The sequence below is a fragment of the Microtus oregoni genome, unplaced genomic scaffold (genome assembly GCF_018167655.1).
Source record: "Microtus oregoni isolate MIOR12 unplaced genomic scaffold, Mior012 000016F_ref0000370, whole genome shotgun sequence".
Lineage (NCBI taxonomy): Eukaryota > Metazoa > Chordata > Mammalia > Rodentia > Cricetidae > Microtus > Microtus oregoni.
The window spans coordinates 21,597,822-21,616,032 of NW_024543075.1; the positions used below are offsets into that span (position 1 = coordinate 21,597,822).

At 48.0% G+C, this 18,211-nt stretch overlaps 1 protein-coding gene across 1 annotated transcript in view; it reads right to left on the reverse strand.

Moving 5' to 3' along the window:
- Positions 1-6,482: 6,482 nt before the first annotated feature.
- The window catches only part of Slc5a11 (solute carrier family 5 member 11), a 52,940-nt gene continuing 41,211 nt past the window's right edge, over positions 6,483-18,211 (reverse strand). The window contains exons 11-16 of the mRNA XM_041666456.1: positions 15,009-15,116; positions 14,570-14,720; positions 10,989-11,157; positions 8,574-8,789; positions 7,756-7,924; positions 6,483-6,791 (exon numbers count right to left, since the gene is read on the reverse strand). Coding sequence (XP_041522390.1) covers positions 6,589-6,791; positions 7,756-7,924; positions 8,574-8,789; positions 10,989-11,157; positions 14,570-14,720; positions 15,009-15,116 — 1,016 coding nt within the window. The 3' untranslated portion in view covers positions 6,483-6,588. The remainder of the gene's footprint in view (positions 6,792-7,755; positions 7,925-8,573; positions 8,790-10,988; positions 11,158-14,569; positions 14,721-15,008; positions 15,117-18,211) is intronic.

Below are 18,211 nucleotides of genomic sequence, written 5' to 3' on the forward strand. Positions count from 1 at the left end.
CTGCGCCAGGTCTCACAAGGCTGTGGGGAAGGGTCAGGTAGGAGCTGTGATTTCGTCTGGAGGCCGTACCTGAGAAGGAAGATTTCGCCACCCCCAGGCAGGATGTCAAACTTTATTTCTTTGCGTTTCTGGCCACAAGTCTGAGGTCCTGACTTCTTTCTGGCCATCATTTGCAGGTGGCAGTTTCTGGAGGCTGCAGCAGTTCCTCGGCTTCTATTACATTAGCTCAGTGGCTTCATCAACTGAGCCAGGAAGTCGCCGTAGTGAGTCAACTAACAAGACTGTTGTCGTCGTCTTTATTTTTTTAATTTGGAGTTATTTATTTTATGAGTATGAGTGTTTTGCCTACTTGTTTTGCTATATGTGTGCCTGGTGCCCACTGGAGTTACAGATGTGAGCCACCATGTGGGTTCTGGGAACCAAAACTGGGCCTTCCACATACACAAGTTCTTTTAACTGCTGGGCCATCTCTCAAGCTGTGTGTGTGTGTGTGTGTGTGTGTGTGTGTGTGTGTATGTGTGCAGGTGTGTGTGCAGGTGTGTGTGCAGGTGAGTGTGTGCAGGTGAGTGTGTGTGTGCAGGTGAGTGTGCAGGTGTGTGTGCAGGTGAGTGTGCAGGTGTGTGTGCAGGTGTGTGTGGTGTGTGTGCAGGTGAATGTGTGTGTGCAGGTGTGTGTGGTGTGTGCAGGTGAGTGTGTGTGCAGGTGTGTGTGGTGTGTGTGTGCAGGTGAGTGTGTGTGTGCAGGTGTGTGTGGTGTGTGTGTGCAGGTGAGTGTGTGTGTGCAGGTGTGTGTGGTGTGAGTGTGTGTGTGTGCAGGTGAGTGTGTGTGTGTGCAGGTGAGTGTGTGTGGTGTGTGTGTGCAGATGTGTGTGTGGTGTGTGCAGGTGTGTGTGATGTGTGTGCAGGTGAGTGTGTGTGCAGGTGAGTGTGGTGTGTTGTGCAGGTGAGTGTGCAGGTGTGTGTGGTGTGTGTGCAGGTGAGTGTGGTATATGTGTGCAGGTGTGTGTGGTGTGTGTGTGCAGGTGAGTGTGTGTGCAGGTGAGTGTGTGTGGTGTGTGTGTGCAGGTGAGTGTGTGGTGTGTGTGTGTGTGCAGGTGAGTGTGTGGTATGTGTGTGCAGGTGAGTGTGTGTGGTGTGTGTGGTGTGTGCAGGTGAGTGTGATGTGTGTGCAGGTGTGTGTGTGTGCAAATGTGTGTGATGTGTGTGTGCAGGTGTATGTGGTATGTGTGTGCAGGTGTGTGTGTGTATGTGCAGGTGTGTGTGTGTATGTGCAGGTGAGTGTGTGTGCAGGTGTGTGTGGTGTGTGTGCAGATGTGTGTGATGTGTGTGCAGGTGAGTGTGTGTGCAGGTGTGTGTGGTGTGTGTGTGCAGATGAGTGTGTGTGGTGTGTGTGCAGGTGTGTGTGATGTGTGTGTGCAGGTGTGTGTGTGCAGGTGTGTGTGTGCAGGTGTGTGGTGCGTGTGTGCAGGTGAGTGTGTGTGTGTGCAGGTGTGTGTGGTGTGTGTGTGCAGGTGAGTGTGTGTGTGTGCAGGTGTGTGTGTGTATGTGCAGATGAGTGTAGACATGAAGACCAGAGGACAGCTAACATTCCTCAGGATCAGTCCATCTTGTTTGTTAAGACAAGGTCTCCCATGGTCCAAAACTCTCTGAAAAGGATAGACTGGCTAGCAGTGAGCTTGTCTCACCTCACTAGAGCTAGGATTGTAAGTGTTTACCCCCATGCCTCACCTTTAATTCAGGTTCTGGGGCTCAAACTCAGGTCAAGCACTAGACAAGCTAAGCTGTCTCTTCAACCCAAGACAGTCATGTGTAATATAACCATTACACATAAGACAGGACAGTGGCGTCCCATATTCTGTGACCATATTCTGTAGTTTACATGCAAGTCATGGTTTCTTCCCGCAGGCAAAGGAAGGGAACAAGGCAGGAAAGGACCTCTGAACGTCAGTTCCACCCGCCAGCACATTAAAGGTCACCACAAATGACACACAAGGTTGTATTTGATAAGGGGAGTGCCTCGTCAAGCTTGTTTCCATCCTTTCTACCTAAATCTAAGCTCATTCTTTGTGCACAGAGTGCACTTGAGAAAAGAGAGAGCTTGAAGATCAAGTGGATGACCCATGAAGAAGGGGTGGCTGTGAGGAGGGCTAGGGAGATGAGGCTGGAGTGTCAGGTGGAGAGAGAGGTGGGAGACGGAATCAACCAGAGGAGGAATCAGTGAGAAGCGGTCAAGAGAATGGGTGACAGACGGCATCAGTGGGGGTGGTGTCGATAAGTTCAGTCAGTGAGGGTTCAAGTCAGAGGAAGATGGAGTCATGAGATAAAACCAGAGCAGAAGGAGGGGCTAGATTAAGAGCGTTTTCTGATCTTGCAGAGGACCAGAGTTGGGTGCCCGGTGCTCATATGGCCGATGACAACCATCTGTAATTCCAGTGTGTGGTTGAGGTGGTTCTGAAGCCCTCTTGGCTTCCACAGTGATACACATACATACATGAGGTAAACCCTCATACATATAAAAATAAATCTTTAAAAGTGCTAGGCTTAGGTCTGACTGTGGTGGTGCGTGCCTTTAATCCCAGCACTTGGGAGGCAGAGGCAGTCGGAGCTCTGTGAGTTCAAGGCCAGCCTGATCTACAGAGTGAGTTCAGGACATCCAGGACTGTTTCACAGAGAAACTCTGTCTCAAAAATCAAAATGAAACAAAACAAAATATGCTAGGCTTGAGAGGCAGAGGCAAGTGGGATCTCTGTGATGGCTTTCTCTAAGGGATTTTCTGATATCTTCCAATTTTTTGTTTGTCTTTCCCTCCATTTCTTTGAGGAAATTTCTCATTTCCTCTTTAAGAGTCTCAGACATTCTCCTGAAGTTATTTTTTAGGTCATTTTCTTCTGCTTCATCTATGTTTGGTTGTTCAAGTCTTGTTGTTGTGGGGTCCCTAGATTTTACTGGCATTGTGTTGCTCTTTGTGGTGTTGTGTGTGTTCTTACTTTGTCTACACATCTTGTCCTCTAATGTGTGTACTTGGGTCTGTCTGTGACTCTGGTGATTAATCTGCTAGGTGCCAGTGGGTCCAAGACTCAGATGGTTGTTCCTCATGGTACAGTCATGTTACTCCGTGTTCCAGGACATCACTCAGCGCTCCCGGGGTTTGCTCCACTTCCTTGGAGTTTGCTGTCTCAGGCCTGCTCTAACCTAGGTTGCCGGGTCAGACCTGTTTCTATAAATGTCCCTGGTCTGGATCTGCTCCTGTGGAGGTTCCTGGCTTGGGGTTGGTCCTGCAAAGGTCTGGCTCTGATCTTCTCCCTTGTAGGTCCCAGACTTGGGTGCGCTCAGACCCGCAGAGGACCTGGCTCAGGCTTACTCCCTCAGAGGTCCCAGACTCATGCCCAGACCTGCAAGGGTCCTGGCTCAGGTCTACTCCCTTGAAGGTTCCAGATTCACACCTGGACCCACAGCAGTCTCTGGCTCTGGCCCACTTGCTCAGCAGTTGCTCCCCTGTACCAACTCCTGTGGAGTTTGCTGTCTCAGATATGCTCTGGCCCAGGCCACTGGCTCAATCCTGCCTCCACAAATGTCCCTGGTCTGGATCCACTCCCACTCCTGTGGAGCTTGCTGTCTCAGGCTCATTTCGACCTAGGTTGCTGGCTCAGTCTCACTTCCATGGAGCTAGCCACCTCAGGCCTGTTCTGGCCTAGGTCGCTGGCCCAGTCCTGCTCTTATGGAGTTTGGCTATCCCAGGCCCGCTCCAGTCCAGGTTGCTGGCTCAGTCCTGATCCTGTGGAGTTTGCTGCCTCAGTCCTGCTCTGGCCTGCCTGGGTTGCCAGCTCAGACCTGTTTCTGTAAATGTCCCTGGTCTGGATCTGCTCCTGTGGAGGTCCTTGGCTTGGGATTGGTCTTGCAAAGATCTCTGGCTCCAATCTACTCCCTCGGAGGTTCCAGACTTGGGTGTGCCCAGACCCACAGAGGACCTGGCTCAAGCCTACTGCCTCAGAGGTCCCAGACTCATTCCTAACTGCAGAGGTCCTGGCTCAGGTCTACTCCCTTGAAGATTCCAGATTCACACCTGGACCCACAGCAGTCTCTGGCTCTGGCCCACTTGCTAAGCAGTTGCTCCCCTGTACCTGCTCCTGTGGAGTTCACTGTCCCTGGTCTGCTTTATCCCAGGTCGTTGGCTCAGTCCTGCTCCTGTGGAGTTCGCTGTCTTAGGTGTGCTCCGGCCTAGGTTGCTGACTCAGTCCTGCCTCCACAAATGTCCCTGTTCTGGATCCGCTCCTGCTCCTGTGGAGTTTACCATCCAGGCCTGCTCCTACCCAGGTCGCTGGCTTGGTCCTGCTTCTGTGGAGTTCACTGCCTCAGGCCTGCTCTCGACATTTTCTTTTTCCTTTCCAATTTCATATGTATGTATGCTTGTGTTTTTGCACGTGTGTAAGCCTACCTATGTGCATGTGGAGACCTGAGGCTGATGTTCCAGGTGTCTTCTTATGTTCTGAGGCAAAGTCTCACTGAACCTGAGACTCACTGATTCAAGTAGGCTGGGTGGTCATCAAGCCCCAAGGATCCTCCTGTCTGTCTCTCTAGCACACCTGGCTTTCAAGGTGAGTGCTGGGGATGTGTTCCCAGACCCTCATGTTTACACGGAAGTGCTGACTGAGCTATCTTCCCAGGCCCTTGGTACATTTTGAATGCATATGCCATGGGAGGGCGCTGATTAAGGAAGACTTTCCAGAAGAAGTGATGTCTCTGTGTACGCGGCTAAATCATAGAGTAGAATTTAGTTAGTTGAGGCTGCTGGTATAAGAGTGTGGGTAAAGACCTGTTTGTTCAATATTTGACCACACTCCCGAGGCTCCCTCACACCATCTACATTAGGTACAGAGGAGAGAACGTGAGTGTGCTTGACTTAGACTTCCCAAGGGAGAGTGCTAAGAACTGAAACCAGAAGGAGTCCTGGTCAACCAGGTTTGCCCTCTGCCTGGGGCAGCCGAGTGGTCAAAAGAGAGGTGGGATGGCCTGTCAGAAGGCCGGTGACAGCAATTCAGGAGAGAGATGTCTGTGTCCTGAATGACAGCTGTGAGAACTAACCCCCACCCCCACCCCAGGAAACTTACTTTTGACTCCAACAAGAGGCAGTAGAGGTCTCTGGGGTTAGGATTGCAGCGAGTACAGGACTCTAGTGGAAGTCCTTTCGCCTCCCCATGTCCTCCTTTAGCTCCTGGAGAGGAAAACTTACTTTTCTCTGTGTTGTTGACCCTTGAACGCTTTTGCCTCCCAAGTCATCTTGGGCTCTTGCCAGAATTCACTTGCATGGGACTGACTAGGAATTATGTTAGCAACAAACCTCCAATGTGCTTGTCTGGGAGGGCTTAGGGTGTCTTTTGTTTGGATTAGTGTTGGAAAGGTATGCACAGGCGAACCTCTCCCCTTGGATCAGCTGGTCCCTGTCACTGTGACTGTCACCTAGGAACTCAGGCCACTGAATGAGTAGGTGGCCAAGTGACTTCTATTTACCTTTGAAATTCCTTGAACTTGGAGTCTCAGGAGAGTGGGGTGGGGCCCATAAGTAGATACACCCATCATCCCTTTATATTAGGTCTGGGCAGCTTGTGTCCTGGGATTCCTCAGAGGTGGTATTGCTCTTAGCTGTCCACACAGCAAATGCGAATCTGAGCCATTCCATCAGGACCCAGAAGAGAGAAGCTGCCAGAGAAGAGCTCCACACAGAACAAAGTCCTGGACATGACTGGCCCCCAACCAGTTGGAGGCTTTGTGCAGATGGATCCTTCTAGCTGTCTGGTGTCAGAATGTTTTAGAAAGATTTATTTTTATTTATGCATGTGTGTGTGTCCATGTGTATGTGTACATGCATGCAACTACATGGAAGTGGCCACAAGGGCATATTGGATCCCTGGAGCTGGAGTTGCTAGGAGACCCTGGGAACAAGCTGTGGTCCTCTGCAGGAGCAGCAAGGACTCCTAACTTCTGAGCCATCTCTCCAGCCACTGAGCTGGAATTTGAGAAGTGCACACAGTTACCTCATTTTCTCATTTTTTTTCCTTTTATATTTTATATTCATGTTGCCCAGGCTGGTTGACATTAACCCTAAACTCCTGTTCCTGCTGCCTCTACCTCCCAGATGCTGGGAATTATAGAAGTACACCACTATTTAGGGGTTTTGTTGTTTGTTTTGGGAGGGTTGTTTTTGTTTTTGTTTTGTTTTGTTTGAGACAGAGTCTTGCCACGTAGCCCGAACTGGCCTCAAACTTGGAGTTCTAATTCAGAAGGGGCTGGGATTCCAGGCATGTGCCACCACACAGCCCCTGGTTTTTAGTGCGTGAAGTGTCAGGGCTTGGCACACAGGTGTGTTTCCCATAAAGTCTAAGCAGGAGCAGGTGCCACAGTGAGAGGAGCTCCAGGGAAAGCCATTCCTTTCTAGAAGAGAATGCCAACTGGGCCGTCAGCAGCACCTCTGAAGCTTCATGGTAAACAAACACAAGCTTTATTATCGTTTTGTTTTCTATTGTTAAAAAAAACAACAACAACAAGGCACTAAAAACACACAGAGAGCTTCGAGTCCAGGGCTCCCCCTGCGTTAGGCGAAGTAGCCCCAGAGGAAGACGGCACAGCAGATGCACAGCAGGCAGTTGACGTCCAGCAGGGTTTTCACCAAGGGGTTTTCCTCCAAGGAAGCTATGACAGGTTCTGCTTTGCGTGGGGGGTCCTCTTTGTCCTTTGCCATTCCACAGAGCCACAGGATAGCCTTCAGCACCTTGGACTGCTTGGGGGTCACATCGTCTAGGAAGGACCCAGCAAAGGAAGGTCAAGAGGAGGAAGAGGACTAACAGCATGCTTTAATGAACGGAGACATGGAATCCCTGTTGTTCTTGTGGAAGGCATAGCCAGCCTTCCGTATTTGGAGATTTAACCACATGTGAATCAGAAATTCTCAGAGGAGTGCAGAGATTTTCATTATTCCTCCCTAACAATTCAGTATAACAGCTACTCATGCAGCACCGACATCATATGGGATGTATAGAGATGGTTCAAGTACACAGGATGTACATAGGATATATGCAAATACTGTGGCATTTATAGGTGCACGTGTGTGTGGTTACACATGTGTTGCCTGCATGTGACCAGAGGACAACCTCATGTCATTCTTCAGGAGGTGTCTTTCTTTCTTTCTTTCTTTTTTTTTTTTTTTTTTTGGCCTGGCTCCACCTTCCAGATACTGGGATTACAAGCACCTGCCACCATGAGCCTGCTGCTTTTTTTTTTTTTTTTTTTTTTTTTTTTTTTTTTTTTTTGGTTTTTCGAGACAGGGTTTCTCTGTGGCTTTGGAGCCTGTCCTGGAACTAGCTCTTGTAGACCAGGCTGGCCTCGAACTCACAGAGTTATATAGCTTTGCCATGTCAACATGGAAGCCTGGTGTCCCAAGATTTTCCCATCATTCAAGAGATGGAAACTTGGAAATCTCGTGTGAAATATCCAATAAAATGTTAACTCACATTTTATAAAGTAAGCTAGCCTGAAATAAGAAATATGCAGCTTATGGTGTAGGCTTGCATGAAGTCCTGCTAGGCTCTAGGTGTGCTGTTTGTGTGTCTCTGGAGAGACCCCTCTGGTTAGGCGGGGAAGGCATCAGAGCCTGGGGATGCTGGATTTCAAAACCTTCCCCCTTTTTTGGGTGGTGATCTAACAGATCTGCATGCATAATGTTTCATAAGCCCACCTGTACCCGAGACCAGCGACAACTCACCGCTACGGGCTTTGCTCTTAGTCTCTTCAACTGTCTCCAACTGGATGCTGGTGCTGGGGGCCTCTGTAGTCCCATTCTGAGGAAGGGTCGGAGACAGGGGCGTTGCAGGTGGCACTGGGTCCTTCTGGACCACAGGCTCATGGCGAGTAAACCAAGTCAGGCGGCTGACCTGAGAAGAGAGGTAACTGTGAGACACAGATGGAAGCTGCCAGGGTTTTTTTTTTTCCTCCTTTCCCTTAACCCAGCATCCACCTCAGCCTTCATGTTGGACACTGCTGTAGTGCCTTCTCCTCCAAGCAGAGTCAATTCCCTGCATTCCTCAGAGCCCAAGGCTGTACCTCTTGCTGTGTGCATCCATTGTCTTGTCGTCCCAGTAATCCCTCCCCCCCAGTCTTCTGATAGCATCCTCTCACTGGCATCTAACTGCCCTAGCCCTAGGGTACTGTGTGAGTCACCAGATTGGCCCTTCAACTCAACCTTTCTTCTGGTTCAAGGACAAGGTTGCACCTGAGCTGATTGGAGCTGAAAAGAGCCAGGTCTAGGAATGCTTATGACTTTACTTACTTTACTTTACTTTAAAAAAAAAGGGGGGGGGGGCAGGGGCACAGCCCTAAGAACTCCTTGGCTCTCCACGGGCCTGGGAATTGAAGCAGAAGTAAGAAATGGAGTCTGGTGACCTTTTCTGAGTTCTGCATCCACATGTCCCCAAAGTCCCACTCTGGACTTTCTGAACATTCAGTCATCTTGCTTAAACCTGGAGTCCCTGTTCTGTCACTTTGGATGAGTCTCAGAGGCTCTGCCCATCAACCCAAATGTACCATCTCTCTGGAGGGCGTCTCTGTGAAGCAGCTCACGGTGAACACAGTGATGAGGGTGGCAGAAGACAGAATCATGGAGAAGTAGAGGTAGTGGACGTCCTTCACCACCGATGGCCGCTCATCGGGCTGGTCACACCGAGGCTCCACATAGACAAAGTCCAGGGCCAGCCTGACCAATCCTAACAGCAGACCCAAGACCAGACCTGAGAAGGCACCCTGCAAACCAGAGCAAAGCCATCTTAGGGACACCAAGGGCAGCAAAGCTTGCAGAAGCCATTTCAAGAGTCTGTCTTCCCCACGATGCTCACTCCATTGCAAAGGTTCGGAGCTATGTACCTGTTCATCTCCTACAAATACAGTCAGCCTTTGGTATCATGAAGGATCAGTTCCTGGGCCCATAGATAAGAGTCCATAGCTGCTCATGTCCCTTGTATGGAACGGCATAGTGTTTGCACATGGCCTGTGCATACCCACCTATATGCTTTATTAGATTACGTATAGTACCCAGTGCAATGTAAGTATTATGTAAATAGTTGGTACATTATATTATTTAGAGCAGTGATTCTCAACCTTCCTAATGCTGCGACCCTTTAATACAGTTCCTCATGTTGTGGTGACCCCAACCATAAAATTATTTTCTTTGCTACTTCATAATTGTAATTTTGCTATCTTTGCAAATCTTAATGTAAATATCTGTTTACTGAAGGTCTTGGGCAACCCCTGTGAAGGATCATTCAACTCCCAAAGGGGTCATGACCCATAGGTTGAGAATCATTGATTTAGAGGTTAACATCAGAACAAAAGTCTGTACTTGCTCAGGAAGGACATGGCTTTTTGTTTCTCTCTCTCTCTCTAAATATTTTCACTCTGCTGTTGGTTGAGTCCAGTTGAGCTCACAGCAGATGTAGATGCCCAACTATATATAGTGAACTGATTATACTTGACACACTCATTCCCTTCTACTCTGGCTTCTCTGTTAATGGCAAGAGTTGTGTCATGAAGCCAAGTATGGTGGTTAAAACCTCTGATACCCATGCTCAGGCATGAAGGTTGTGAGTTTGAGGCCAACCTGAGTATAATGGTTAGTTTTGTCAGCTTGACAGAACTTAGAATCATCTGAGAAAGGAGGCTCAGTGAGGGACTGTCTTGACCAGGTTTGTCGGTGGGCCTGCCTGGGGAAGGATTGTCTTGATATAGGAAGACTCAGCCTGAAAGTACAGCGCTATTCTCTGCTCTGGGGTCCTGGGCTATGTTAGCCTGGCTAGTCCTGGGCTAGCTGAACACTCAGCATGTTTGTATCACCCTCCCTGTGGTGGTTTGAAAGAAAATGGTCCCCATAGGCTCATAGGGACTGGCACTATTGGGAGGTGTGGCCTTGTTAGAGGAAGTGTGTCACTGGGGGCGGGGTTTGAGGTCGCAGGTGCTCAAACTCAAGCCAGGCCTAGTGTCTTCCTGCTGCCTGCAGATCCAGATGTAGAACTCCCAACTACCTCTCCAGTGCCATGTCTGCCTGTGTGTGGCCATACTTCCTGCCATGATGACAATGAACTAAACCTCTGAACTGTAAGCCAGCCCCAATAAAATGTTTTCCTTGATAAGAGTTGCTTTGTTGAGCTGGGCGGTGGTGGCGCATGCCTTTAATCCGAGCACTCGGGAGGCAGAGGCAGGCGGATCTCTGTGAGTTCGAAGCCAGCCTGGTCTACAAGAGCTAGTTCCAGGACAGGCTTCAAAGCTACAGAGAAACCCTGTCTCAAAATACCAAAAAAAAAAAAAAAAAGAGTTGCTGTGGCATGGTGTCTCTTTACACCAGTAGAAAACTCAGACACTCCCAACTCTGGACTGGATGTGATATGAGGATATAACGTGACTGCCTGCTTCAATTCCTGCTACCTTGACCATACCACGGACTGTGACCTAGAACTGCAGGCTCATGGAGACTCTTTCTCCTCTACATCGCTTCTTGTCAGGATGTTTTAACACAGAAATAGACATGTGCTACATAGGAAGGCCCTGACTCAAAAAAGCAAACACATGAAGACACGTCTGAGAACTCCCATCATATCTTTTTAAGGCCTGACGGCCCCTTCTTTGTCTCCCACACAGAACTCACTCTCCCTGGTGACACCCAAGTCTAGCCCACACAGGCAGGCCCCCTGCCAGACCATTCCCTACCATTTCTCCCAGTGCTCACAGGCAGTACCTGGGTATTATGTTGCCAATCCAGATTTATCTTTTTTAAACAAAATTATTTGACTTTATTTTATGTGCATCAGTGTGAAGGTATCAGATCCCCCGGAACTAGAGTCACAGACAGTTGTGAGCTGCCATGTGGGTGCTGAGACTAGAACCCAGGTTCCCTGGAAGAGAAGCCACTGCTCTCAACTGCTGAGCCATCTCTCCAGATCCCAGATTTACCTTTTCATTGGTACGCTTCCAAAAACATCCCATAATGAAGACCACAGCCACCGGCGGCTGCAGGTAAGAGCTGATGGCTTGGATATAGATGAAAAGTTGGCCTCCCTGGCTGACCTGCACCACGGGGATCCAGAGGATGGAGACCAGCACCAGCACAAACACAAACACCCTGCAAGGAGAGAGAGCAACGCGTCTGTCCCCTCTGAACACCTGCTTTCCCCCCTTGATCATGCAGCCTCACTGAGCCATAGTTACACGAGCTCCATCCCTCCTAAGCGTATGATACTGTGCCCTTCACTGAATTTGCAGTTATGCAACCCAAATGACTGTCAACATTGAGCACACCCCTCGTGCCAAATGTTCCCCATTGATTCTTTGTTTCTGCTACCCCTGAGTAGTCATGAATGTGCTTGTTCCCTCCACACTCGCCTCTCCTGGAGCTCCCTACAAATGCTCTCTGCCATCCAGAATGTGGCCTTCAGCTGCTCACTCGGCTGCATATTGGTCTTTGAGGTCCATATCAGGGGTAACACATACCCATATTTCATACTCCCTTTCTAAGATAGGGACTTCCTGTGTAGCTCAGGCTGACCTTAAATATATGATCCTCATGTCTCATCCTCTCAAGGGCTGGGAATTCGTGTGTGTTCTAACTCACTGGGATATTATATTGAGCTTTTAAAAAATTATTGGAGCTGGGAAGATGGCTTGGCAGTTAAAAGCACTGACTGCTTTTCCAGAGGACCGGGGTTCAAGTTTCAGTACCCACATGGCAGCTCACAACTGTCTGTAACTCCAGTTATAAGGGATCTGGTGCCCTCTTCTGGCCTTCAAGGGCACCAGGCACACACATGGTGCACAGACATATATGCAGGCAAAACAGTCGTACACAGTAAATAAATCTTTAAAATTCTTATTTTGGGCCAGGCAGTGGTGGCACACACCTTTAATCCCAGCACTCAGGAGGCAGAGGCAGGGAGATCTCTTTGAGTTTGAAGCCAGCCTGGTCTACAAAGTGAGTTCTAGCACAGCCAGAGCTGTACACAGAGAAACCCTGTCTGAAAAAGAAATTCTTACTTTATAGGGGGCATTCAGGGTGGATGACCCTCACGTGGAGGTCAGAGAACTTATGGGAATTGGTTCTCTCCTTCCCCCATGTGGTACCTGAGTATCAAATGCAGGTCATCAAGCTTGATTGTAAGCGTCCTTACCAGTCGTGCTATCTCACCTGACCATTGCTTCTGAAAAGTGTATCATGAACACCACTTCTTCCCATGGACTGTCTTTCAGCAGTTATGACAGAATTCCTGCCCCTTCTTTGCAACAGCAAACTACTTCTATAAACATCTTGGGTACAGCAAACTACTTCTATAAACACCTGGGTACAGCAAACTACTTCTATAAACATCTGGATACAGCAAACTACTTCTATAAACATCTTGGGTACAGCAAACTACTTCTATAAACATATGGATATAGTAAACTACTTTTATAAACATATGGGTACAGCAAACTACTTCTATAAACATCTGGATACAGCAAACTACTTCTATAAACATCTTGGGTACAGCAAACTACTTCTATAAACATATGGATATAGTAAACTACTTTTATAAACATATGGGTACAGCAAACTACTTCTATAAACATCTTGGGTACAGCAAACTACTTCTATAAACATCTGGATACAGCAAACTACTTCTATAAACATATGGATACAGCAAACTACTTCTATAAACATATGGGTACAGCAAACTACTTCTATAAACATTTAGATACAGTAAACTACTTCTATAAACATATGGATACAACAAACTACTTCTATAAACATATGGATACAACAAACTACTTCTATAAACATCTGGATACAGTAAACTACTATAAACATATGGATACAATAAAATACTTCTATAAACATCTAGATACAGTAAACTACTTCTATAAACATATGGGTACAGCAAACTACTTCTATAAACATCTAGATACAGTAAACTACTTCTATAAACATCTGGATACAGTAAACTACTATAAACATATGGATACAATAAAATACTTCTATAAACATCTAGATACAGTAAACTACTATAAACATCTAGATACAGTAAACTACTTCTATAAACATCTGGATACTGTAATCTACTTCTATACACATCTGGGTATAAGTCTTTGGAACATACATTCTCATTTCTAGGAATGGAAACTGTTGAACCATGGAATAAGTTTATGCTTTATGTTTTAAGAAGTCGTAGGATTTTTTTTAAAATATAACCATTCATAATCCCATCTGCAGTGTATAAGAGTTCTATGGTGGCGCACACCTTTGATCCCAGAACCCAGGAGGCAGAGGCAGGCAGATTTCTGGATCTCTGAGTTCAATGCCAGCCTGGTCTACAAGAGCTAGTTTCAGGACAGGCCCCAAAGCTACAGAGAAACTCTGTCTCAAAAAAAAATGTGAGGACAGCTAGAACTTGCTATGTGGTCCAGGCTGGTCTCACACTCAAGGTCTTCCTGCATCAGCTTTCCAAGAGCTGGGGTGATAGGCATGCACCACTATGCCTGGCTGTTACTGGCATTCTAGTGGGATGTAGTGATATCTCGTGTAATAAATGATGCTGAGAATCTTGTCCCGGGCTCATAGTCATTTCTGCATCTTCATTGGTGATGTTTATTCAGCTGTTTTCATGGTTGGTCATACCATGTTCCAAGAATTCTTCATATTTTCTAGATTACACATTAAGCCTGTAATGTGACTTGCGAATATTCTCTCCAGTCTGTGACTTATCTTTATATCTCTTTATTGGTGCTTTTCAAGTGATCAAGTACAGTGCATCTGGCTTTTCTTTTTTTTTTTTTTTAATTTTTCGAGACAGGTTTTCTCCACAGCTTTTGGTTCCTGTCCTGGAACTAGCTCTTGTAGACCAGGCTGGCCTCGAACTCACAGAGATCCACCTGCCTCTGCCTCCCGAGTGCTGGGATTAAAGGCGTGCGCCACCACCACCCAGCTCTGGCTTTTCTTTAGTGGGTTAACATTCAGGGTCATGTCTAAGTCCTCTCTCCCTGACGCATGGCTGAGACATCTCTCTACATGTGTCTATTTTCCATTACATTTTCATGACGCTCATTTCTGCTCTCCTACTAGATGTCAGGACTTTGTGGGAGTCTTGGAATAGAAATCACCGCCCCCCAGTCTTACCTAGCTACTCCCTACCATTCCCCAGATCCCAACCTAGATTGGTGCTTCCCGTCTGAAAGTTTGGTCTCCTGATTCCCAGTCGGAATACTCATTAGGGCTTTAATCATCTGCTTGACTTCTTCCCCACCTCTAGCTTTGTGCCTACAGGTGCACATCTTTTGGTGCTGTGCTCCGGTACTGGAGGACTGTTTTTAAATGCTGGAACATTTTTAGGTAGTGTTTTAAGTACTGGAACACAGCAGGTGTTCACAGAGCATCTCCTGAATGAGCGACTAACTCGTGCAGAGTCAACGGCAGAGGCTGAGCTTTGCCTGTCTGTGAGCTCAATTCCCTCCTTGCTAGGTATCTGGGCTTTTCACTTCTGAGTCCCTACTCTATATGGCCTTACCTGCCCACAATCATGAGCTCCCTTTCAGATGCCCGTGGCCGGATGTGGGTCCACAGGTCCATGGTGAAGATGGTGCTGGAACTGTTAAATATGGAGGTGAGGGAGGACATGAGAGCCGCCACCATCACAGCCATCATGAGCCCACGAAGTCCTGGGAGGCAGAAGGGAGGTCTATAGGCCTTGGGCTTTCTGCTGACCGCTTCTGCCTTCTCTTGTGACCCTGCCATCCCAGGCCTAAAGCTAGCTGATCCTGATGGCTCAGCTCTGAAGTAGACCCTCTGGTGGGGTAGTCAGACAAGACTTTGTGGGCCTCCCAAAAATCTAGTCTTTGGGGTTCCCGTAGCTCTTACATCTTGTCCCTACCTCATATCAGCACCCAAACAATATCCTCCTTTCTAGGTGGTTCAGGGGACTAAGTATAGGGGTGAGGGGACATTACCTGTGGGCAAAAGTTCCAGCACAAGTTTGGGATATGCGATGTCTGAGCAGCCAGAGGGATTGCTACAGACCTGCTGGCAGATGTCGGGGTGAGCACAGGCCACTTGATCTATGGAGGAAATGTAAGGCCAGAGTGAGGCAGACAGGCCCTGAGCCTGGCTACCGTGTGCCAGAACCAGACCGGCACCAGAAGAAGGGTCTATGAGCTTAGAGCTGAGGGAAGTAGAAAAGAGCCCAACTCCAAGCCCCTTCAGCTCTCTGGGCTCCCGCTGCTGGTCTGTAGAGCAGTGTGGGGAGGGGATGATGACATAACCATCTCATCACATTAGCGTGGCTGTTCTCTGAAACTATACTGCTAAGACACAGTTTCACACGGTCAGAACGACAGGGCTGGCAAGGCTGACAACCCGTTCGATCCCCAGGGACCGTGTGGCCGAAGGAGAGAATCAAAGCCCACATGATTCTCTGACCTCTGCATGGATTCCATGAGGCACGCACACACACGCACACGTACCTCCACTCCACACCCCCTCCCCCGACCTACACACAGTTCAGAAGTAAAGGAAGGGCTAGCAAGCCCAGCAACCTTAGTTCCATCCTAATGTGCCATTTATAGGAGAGAAGTGACTCCTGCAAGTTGTCCTCTGACTTCACACAGGTGACAGGGCACACTGGCATACATATGTGTGCACAGACACACACACACACACATACTAAAATTAAAAATAAGTCAATGGAAAAAAAAAGAGCGTAACAATTGCCTGAGATCATGCACATTAAAACTATGGTGAAGTTCCTCCATGATACTTCTTGAGAAACACTCAACTTTTTTCTTCTTGGCGTTGGATCTAAACCTCAGGGCTTTGTGCAGAGCGGGCGTCCACCCTACTGCTACTGAGCTGCACCCCAGCCCTGTCGATACTTTCCCCCTTCCCTGCCTCCCTCAGCTGCTCAGAGAGTTCAGGTGCAGCTGCTCAGTTTAGATTCAAGCTCACTGTGAGCTTCAAACTCTGAGTATCTCTTCTCTCTTTAAAAAAAAAAAAATCTTATTTTTGAATTATATGTCCATGCTTGCGTCTGTATATAGGCTTGTGCTCATGAATGTCAGTGTCCACAGAGGCCAACAAGGGTCCCAGCCTGGGTGCTGGGAACTGAACTCAGGTCCTCTGGAAGCACATTAGCAGCCACCTCTCCAGTCCCCTCTCTTTTCCCTCCCTAGCGCTGCTCTGATTTCTACCCACCCTGGTTCTCCAGTTGGTTTCCACAGTGCACCTCTCTGTGGCTAGGGCGTGGTTTGGATTCATGTGTTGGGAGTTTTGGTACTTAGTGGGGCAATATTGAGAGATGGTGGGCCCTTTAAGAGGTGGAGCTTCGTAGGAGGCCCTTAGGTCATTGGGATGTGTCCCTCAGAAGGGGTTAAGATTGAGCTGGGGAGACGGCTCAGTGAGTAAAATGTTTGATGAACAATCATGGGAACCTGAGTTGAGCTCCTAGCACCCATAAGAAAAGCTTGGGGCAGTGGCACACACTGGTAATGCCAGGATAAGAGTAAGGGCTAGGGAAGCAGACGGGGTGATTGCTGGAGCTTGCTGGCCAGTTGTCCTAACCAAATCAGTGAGCTCCAGGTTCTCTGGGAGACCCTGTCTTATACTAAAAATAAGACCGTAGTTGAGGAAGACACACCATATCAACTTTTGGCCACCACATGTACATGCACACATATGTATGCGTGCCTGCACACATGTAAAACCATATACACCATATGCCACATGTATACACGCCCCACCCACCCCTCAGAAAAATCAAGAGCTTTTGAGGAAACCAGCAGACAAGAAAACACTCAACATTCTCACTGCTGGGGCACAGAAGCCTCCCATTGCTGAAGTTCAAACCTGTGTAGCTCTGTTCTGTTCTGGGGAGACTCCCCTTCTCCACAGACTGGGAAGGAGCAGGGGCCTCTCAGACAGTTAGTTGATCATTAATTCCCAAGGGTTTTTCCTACAAAGGGCTTTCCTACCCTTCAAGTATGGGGCACAAGACTGGAGCAAAGTCTACAAATCGCGCCCAGTGAAGAACACGGTGTTCTTCCTGTAGTCTGTCCGGAATCGGGGAAGTGGCCTGTCGGTAAAGTGCTTACTCCACAGCGTGAGGATGGAGCTGGGTGCCCAGCACCCAAAAAAGCTGAGCACAGTGCAGGTCTGTAATCCAAGTGCCGAGGAGGTGGAGACAGGCTGATCCCTGGGGCTCAGGGCCCCCTAGTCCAGCTGAATCAGTGAGCACCAAGGTCAATAAAGCCATTTCACAAAGTAAGGTCAACCGTTGCTATGCATACGCATCTGCACACACACACACACACACACACACACACGCGCGCGCACACACACGCAGAGATTGTTCACCTTGGTGAAATTGATTGGTTCAACTAAGTTTTAATTGACTCCAGAGGTCCTGTGATAATTAACACATTCTTCAATAGCATTGCTACCTGTTAGTTAACCAACGTACGTATACATAACAGGTAGCTCAGAGGTTAAGAGCACTGGCTGATCTTCCAAAGGTCCTGAGTTCAATTCCCAGCAACCACATGGTGGCTCACAACCATCTGTAATGAGATCTGGCACCCTCTTCTGGCATGTGGGCATACATCAAGGCAGAATGTTGTATACATAATAAATAAATAAATCTTAAAAAAAAATAAGCTCACTTGACATAGATTTCACTCCCACCCATCTTACAGATGAAGAAACAAAGGAAACAGAGGTTAAATGATGTATCCAAGGCCACATCGCTCCTGAGCGGCAGAGCTGAGTGAGGTTCAAGCATAGGCACTCCAGAATGAAGCCCACCATCAGCGCTGTCTATCTGCAGGACCCTTAGCAGGTCTGCAGTCAATGTGGTTGCTTTAAACCACGTCTGGTGTTATCTGTCAGGTTTAACTCAGCAGCCATGTGCTTTCTATCAAATCACCAAGAAGCCAGGATCTCGGGCTTTGCCCCCTCATGTTTTTTACCATGCTATGTGCCCTCTGCATGGAGGCATGACCTGTGATCCCGATCAGGGCTGGAGAGGCAAGCTTTCGGAATTCAACACCGTGGTTGGTGTCCTTCCCTCCAACTCCCCCTTCATTCGTCAAGATTCTAAATGACTTAGACCTAACTGGGCTGGTTAATGAATGGTCATGCAACCTACTACTTTATTTTGGCT